The sequence below is a fragment of the Octopus bimaculoides genome, chromosome 28 (genome assembly GCF_001194135.2).
Source record: "Octopus bimaculoides isolate UCB-OBI-ISO-001 chromosome 28, ASM119413v2, whole genome shotgun sequence".
Taxonomy (NCBI): domain Eukaryota; kingdom Metazoa; phylum Mollusca; class Cephalopoda; order Octopoda; family Octopodidae; genus Octopus; species Octopus bimaculoides.
The window spans coordinates 6,260,888-6,267,696 of NC_069008.1; the positions used below are offsets into that span (position 1 = coordinate 6,260,888).

Consider the following 6,809-nt stretch of genomic DNA (forward strand, 5'->3'; position numbering starts at 1 on the left):
GGTACTGGCAATGGCCACGCTCAAAATGTTGTATTTTATGTGTCACCTGCACAGGAGCCAGTCCAGCGACACTGGCAACGATCTCGCTCGAATGTCTTTACACGTGCTACTGGCACAAGTGCCAGGAAGGTGACGCTGGGCACAGGTGCCATCACGATTTCGCTTTCACTTGCCCCAACAGGTCTTCGCAAGCGGAGTTTCGTGTCCAATGAAGGAGATGACATTGGCATGGGTGCCAGTCGTCAAATTTAGTTCAATGCATAAATGACCCCGAACTAGAAGGCCAATGTTAACAGTAATATGACTAGCCCGACCTTTCACACTCCAGGAATCAATCAACAGGGGTCACTTACCGTCACAGATTCAGGGAAACCTCCCACGAAGAAGTAGGTCTCATGTTTCCGAAGCAGCAGCACAGAGTTTGTTCCTCCAGACGTCCCGTTCATTTTGATCACATCCTCTCCATCGGTGACCACCTTCAGGGAGCCGACTGCACCAATCCTGTAAATAAATATGAAATGGGTGAACACAACTACAGTCAGTGCATTGCGAGATTAGTATACACCCTAACATACTATACACACACACATTCCTCCTCATCATCATCATCGTCATTGTAGGTATATATGTGTGGATATACATGTGTATATGAGGTGTGTGTGCAGGTATGTATATGTGTCTGTATATGTGTGTATGTGTTTGATTATGAGTGTGTAAGTATGTATGTATATATACATACATACATATGTCTCTATGTATGTGTTTGTGTGTGTGTCCGCATGTATGTGTGTGTGTTTATGAATGAATGTGTTTGCGAGTCGCACATTATTCACCCCCCCCCACCACGGTACCAACTTACCTCTCAGCCTCAATGTAATGCCATTCACCATCATCAATCTGTTTCGGATGATAGACAATTCCTGGCCCAGAACCAAGATCGAACCTGAGCATAACTCGGCCATTTGCCACCTCCAGGGACAGATAATCCTGAGAATATAAAAACAGAGAAAAAAAAAAAAAGTTGATTTGAGTGAAAATGAAATGCAAAAGTTATTCTTTTACTTGTTTTAGTCATTGGACGGTGGCCATGCTGGGGCACCGCCTTACGTTTTAGCCAAACAGATTGATCCCAGTACCTATTTTATGGCCAGTGCACATTCCATCCATCCATCCATCCCCTTGAACAGAACTGTTAAGTTATAGGGATGCAAAAACAATTGAAAGATTAAAGATGAATAAACAAAAAATGTTGTGGGTTGGAGGCTGAAAAATCCCACCCCCCAGGTTTGATCTACCTTCAGGTGCACCAAACTAGGGGTTAAACTAATGAGAGACAGGTTCAATAAGGGGAGCATATCTTACCTGGGTCTGCACTTCATGTTTCGGTCCTCCGATATAGGTTAAGAGGCCATTCCTGGCATAGGTCTTAACATGCATGGAGACTTTGGTGTAGGAGCCGGAGGAGTCAACTTGAGGAGGGTTGCGCAGTCGGACGGCAGAGTCTGAGAACTTGAGCCCCACGAGGATCTGGTTTTGGAAGATTAAAAAAAAAAAAAAAAAATATATATATATATATATATAGGAAAATGAAAAAAAGCCAGAATGCTGAACTGGAAGCATAATTTAATAAAGATTTTTTCTAACCGGTTTTCATTGCGAAGAAGCAAATTATCAAGAAGAAGGAGAATGAAAATGTTTTTTTACAAAGAAGTACAAAATGAAGAAAATAAAGAAAGAAAATAATATATAAAACAATAATATATAAAAAAATAAATATACCCATACATTATATTGTCTTTGAGCTTTTGTAGTTCAATAGTAGTTCAAGTATAAATTGGTAGGAAAAATAAGGATGCATGAGAGTTGATAGTTGATAGGTTTGTTAGGTTTATATCAATCAATCAATTTATTTAATTTATCTATCTATCTATCTATCTATCTATATATATATATATCTATCAACCTCTCTATCTATCTCTGTCTGTCTGTTTATCTTTCTGTCTGTCTATCTGTCTATTCATCTTTTTGTCTATCTATCTACCTGTATTTTTGTCTGTCTGTCTGTCTGTCTATCTAGCTATCCATCTAGCTAGCTACACACATACACACACAATCATAACATGGGTTGAACGGTTTTTTTTAACAGGGCCTGATGAGTTCTTCAGAACAGCATCTCCAGTTCTTTTTGGCATGGTTTCTACAGCTGGATGCCTTGCGTAACCATGGTCTCTTTACAGTGTGTACTAGGGGGCTCTTTTTCATGCCAGCAACAATACTGAAGTGGCAATGAAGCTTGCAAGGCAATAAACATTGAGAGACTGCGTGTGGCTTTGTGCAAGACGAGAGAAAGGCACAGAGGAGATTCTTTGATGTAGAGGAGCTACACGGCCCCTCACATTTAGGATGGGAATGATCAAGTGATAGTTAATGATAATGAAGGGCTCAGGGAACTATTTTGACCAATTACCCCCCCAAAATATATTTATTTATGCAGATGTTACCCTCTTGTTTTCAAAGGAAGAAAATCATAGCTTCTTTGCAATCAAACTTTTATTGAAGCTATTTTATTATTGAGTCTATTTACACTTCCATTACCGTAGATAGCTGCAGCGCTGCCAGAGGAAAAAAATCTGTCACAATAAAAGAATAAAAGAATGTCTAATGAGTCCTCATTACCCTAAAGAATTTCGTTTTTACTCCACTTTGGGTGGTTTACCCTGGTTTGCTTACCCCTGGTGATAAGGTGTCCCAGTGACCCCTGAGTGTATGTATGATAAGTACTGGTAACTACTAATATCCTTTATTAAGGATATTTCTTAATTCTTCCTCTCTGAAGATGAAATAGTTGGCTTATATGGAAATCTTTGTTCAATGAATTATGCACAGCTATTTTAGAAACAGCTGTAAAAGACTTTATGCATTATTTGTAAATCCTTTATTTATTCTAACAACTCTGCAACTATGTTTCATACTCACTTGATTTGCCTGTGACCTCGCCAGCTCAATCTTCTTCCGGAGCTCTTTCATATCAAGTGATGCATTATGTGCCCGGGACAAAGCTGCGTCTTTCTTGTCAAGAATGTATTGAATCATGGATGTGATGTTTGGAAGTAGCTGACGGGCCCGATCCACTGGAATTGAAAATGGAAGGCAGTTAGACACAGCTTACTAATGCCTCTAGCAATTCATATAACTATTTTCAGTTTGTCAACAGTTTACCACACACATACACACAAAGTCTGCCAATAAAATGCATACACACTTCATCCCAGTTTGATAAAACATCGAAAGAAGTATCTATATTTATAGAGGCACTTATTTTTTTTGAGAGATCATATTGAAAAAGAAGATGGCAACGTCGATATTTGATTAGAATTAAACTAGGTGTAGAGGCTTTATTAGGTAAATCTATTCGATATTTAAAATTTTACATGATCTGAGTTCAAATCGGTGAAAACCAGGTTGGTTTTTATCTTTTAAATCCTTTCTTTCCTGAAGTGTGTATACATATTTTAGGCAGACTATATATATATATATATATATATATATATATATATATATATATATATATATATATATATATGCACATATATATACATATAAATATTACGTACATTTAACCATATGTACGTATACACACACACACACACACACACATGTTCACATATATATGTATGTATAATATATATGCATATATATACCCAGTCAACAGGTGATAGCTTAATAAACTCAGTACAGAAAACACCTAGTTGTGCTCAAAAGAATTTGAACTTGAATTCCAATTTCTTCACCCAAGGCAAGACCCTTACCCTCACACACTAGAGACCATCCTTGTTTTCTCAGAATTCCTTTGCCAATCCTTGAAACAACATCCCTTACCAAAACAGACAGTTCCAGACAGAATCGAGCGAAAGATTCTACACAATGGACAGACCACATGTCCAGGCAATTGAACCACATGTAAAACCAAAACGTTACATTTACTCACCCTGTTTCAAACCGTTTGTCACAGATTCGTTGGTGTCCGAATGGTGAAGTGGGATGGACGACATCAAACTTTTATCCTCAGGACGGATGCTATTGGCTTTTATGAGCACCTCACTTGCTTTGTCACTTGTTTCCATGGCCTCCATTGCAATGGCATGTGCAGATGCGGTGTAGTTATCTATGGGAGAGAGGTAAGCAGAAGGTGGTTGGTGAATTCGAGAATTTTGGGTCAATGAGGTGCATGTATGAGTGTGGATGTGTGTGTGTGTATGTGCTTATGTGAGTGTATGTGTGTGGATGAGCTTATGTGTGTATGTGTGTGTGCTTGTATGTGTGTGTATACGCTTACATGAGTATGTGTGTGCTTGTGTGTGTGTGTGTGTTTGTGTGTGTGGATGTGTATATGGAAACTACCCAACCATTACACCATTAATATTAAACTCACCATGATGTAGGTCTTGAAATTGCTCCAGCTTGACCTGTATTTCTTTGTTTAATTTTTCAACCCTGTCTCCAAGGGACTGCACACTCTGCAACTGGCTGGCCAAATCTAGAACAAAAAAAAATAAAAGAAGGACGTAACTATGTCTGTTGTGCATGCTTTAGGGAGACTTTATGTTGGTCACTTGACCCATTGGTCAAAGAGGAGAATAAAGAAATAAGTGAAAGAGAGGGGGTAGTGTTTACCTTGAGTTGTGATGTCATAAGCAGCACTAGCGTTCATCTTAATTTCCAAGCTGGTCCATTTGGAGATCATAGAATTTTCACCAACTCCCTGGGACTGAAAAATACACACGATGCTATGTAGTGGTGTCATGTTGGAGGCGTCAAGGCAGGACACACATTCATTTTAGCTGCCTTTCCCTCCCTCTCACTTATTTGTGTATTCTGCACACACACACACAAATATAAAGTTACCTGAGTAAAGTAAAGTTACTTTCTTGAGTCATGCTGACTCATAAGATCCCGTTTCCCAATTTCCACGTCATATAAATTCCCCACCTGGACAGGACACCGGTCCATCACAGGTACGACTCATTTTCGCCAGCTGAGTGGACTGGAGCAACGTGAAATGAAGTGTTTTGCTCAAGAACACAACGCATCACCTGGTCTAGGAATTGAAACCCCAACTCTTACAGTCACGAGTGCAATAACCAAAACATTAAGCCACACACCTCCACACAATTGCTCTATATACACAAATGGTGTACTTTGTTATCTCCACTTACCATATCATGAGAAATCTGCGAGACATTGAGTGCATCATTGGCTGCCGCTGTCGCGTCTTCAATGGACATGATGATGTTCTTGTAAGAGTTTGCAGCCTTCACAGAGGTATCGGATGCTGATTTTGTATTGACATAAATACTAAGAACAGCCATGGTAGTAAGGTGGCGTGTCGATGAAAAAAAACAGAACGAGAAAGAAACAGATGAGCAAAGGATAAATTCACAAACAACAACAACAGCAATATTAACAGATGTAGAAATTATTAAGTACTAAGTAGGCCCTTAGGGGATGCTCCACATGCAAGAAATAGCAGTTAAGTCACATTCATTGTTATTTATTTCCCGTTGTTCCAGTCCACTCAGCTGGCAAAAACGAGTTGTATCTGTAATTCAAAGGGGTCAGCAGTGTCACTTGTCATGTCCCGCGGAGTACTCAGCCACTTGCATGTTAATTTCATGGGCTAGCTGTTCTTTTGCCCGGAACTACTGGAATCCTTGTTATTTAAACTGTCGAAGTTGGTCTAGGATGATAGGCAGTGAATGAGAAACAAAACTCAGACCGCTTGGCCATGGTTGGAAGGTTGGGATACATTTTGGTCGGGGAGAGGATTGTTACTGCAGTTATTTTTATTGTTCGAATCCAAGTGATGCTTGTCCGACCCAGGGTTAAACAGCAACTACAGGGACAGCAAACGGAAACTATAGCAACAGACATGATAATCGCAGTTGCATCAATACGAAGCATCACAACAGGAAGGGCAACAGCTACGAGAACCACATTAACAACAACAACAACAATCATAACAACAGCAGCGACAGCAAGGGCCCCCAGTAATCAGAGCAACATCAAAGTTAAGGTGCTTACCTGTCCAAACTCTGAATCTCCCTTTGTATCTCTTCACTGTGCTGTATAGCCTTGCCGACGTTTTCATGAGCTTCGTCCACAGGTTCATCAATGAAGCTTTCCAGGTCATCAAAGAAATCGCTCAGCTGTGACACCTTCTCGCTCAGTTTCTGTAACGGTGACAACAACAACGTTGCTCAAGTGATCCGTAATAAATACATGTATAACGAGGATTTGTGTTTTTCATATGTATTAGTGGGTCACAAAGTGAGTGGTACTGTCCACCCCGGGGGCGAGGGGGCATATAATCCCCATATAAACACACACTTTAAGAAATTATTATTTCTTATATTTAATTGTTTATGTTATGATTTTTATTTACTCCATGTACCCAGACTTTGTGGACACCCTGTATATATAAATCCATTTTAATCTTTTACTCTTTTACTTGTTTCAGTCATTTGACTGCGGCCATGCTGGAGCACCGCCTTTAGTCGAGCAAATCGACCCTGGGACTTATTCTTTGTAAGCCTAGTACTTATTCTATCGGTCTCTTTTTGCTGAACCGCTAAGTGACGGGGACGTAAACACACCAGCATCGGTTGTCAAGCAATGCTAGGGGGACAAACACAGACACACACACACACACATATATATATATATATACATATATACGACGGGCTTCTTTCAGTTTCCGTCTACCAAATCCACTCACAAGGCTTTGGTCGGCCCGAGGCTATAGTAGAAGA

The 6,809-nt window shown here is 39.8% G+C and overlaps 1 protein-coding gene across 1 annotated transcript in view; it reads right to left on the reverse strand.

Moving 5' to 3' along the window:
* The window catches only part of LOC106882384 (laminin subunit alpha-1), a 28,090-nt gene that overhangs the window by 19,215 nt on the left and 2,066 nt on the right, over positions 1-6,809 (reverse strand). The window contains exons 3-11 of the mRNA XM_052977753.1: positions 6,082-6,230; positions 5,217-5,355; positions 4,675-4,768; positions 4,433-4,537; positions 3,989-4,165; positions 2,977-3,131; positions 1,363-1,527; positions 860-987; positions 354-501 (exon numbers count right to left, since the gene is read on the reverse strand). Coding sequence (XP_052833713.1) covers positions 354-501; positions 860-987; positions 1,363-1,527; positions 2,977-3,131; positions 3,989-4,165; positions 4,433-4,537; positions 4,675-4,768; positions 5,217-5,355; positions 6,082-6,230 — 1,260 coding nt within the window. The remainder of the gene's footprint in view (positions 1-353; positions 502-859; positions 988-1,362; positions 1,528-2,976; positions 3,132-3,988; positions 4,166-4,432; positions 4,538-4,674; positions 4,769-5,216; positions 5,356-6,081; positions 6,231-6,809) is intronic.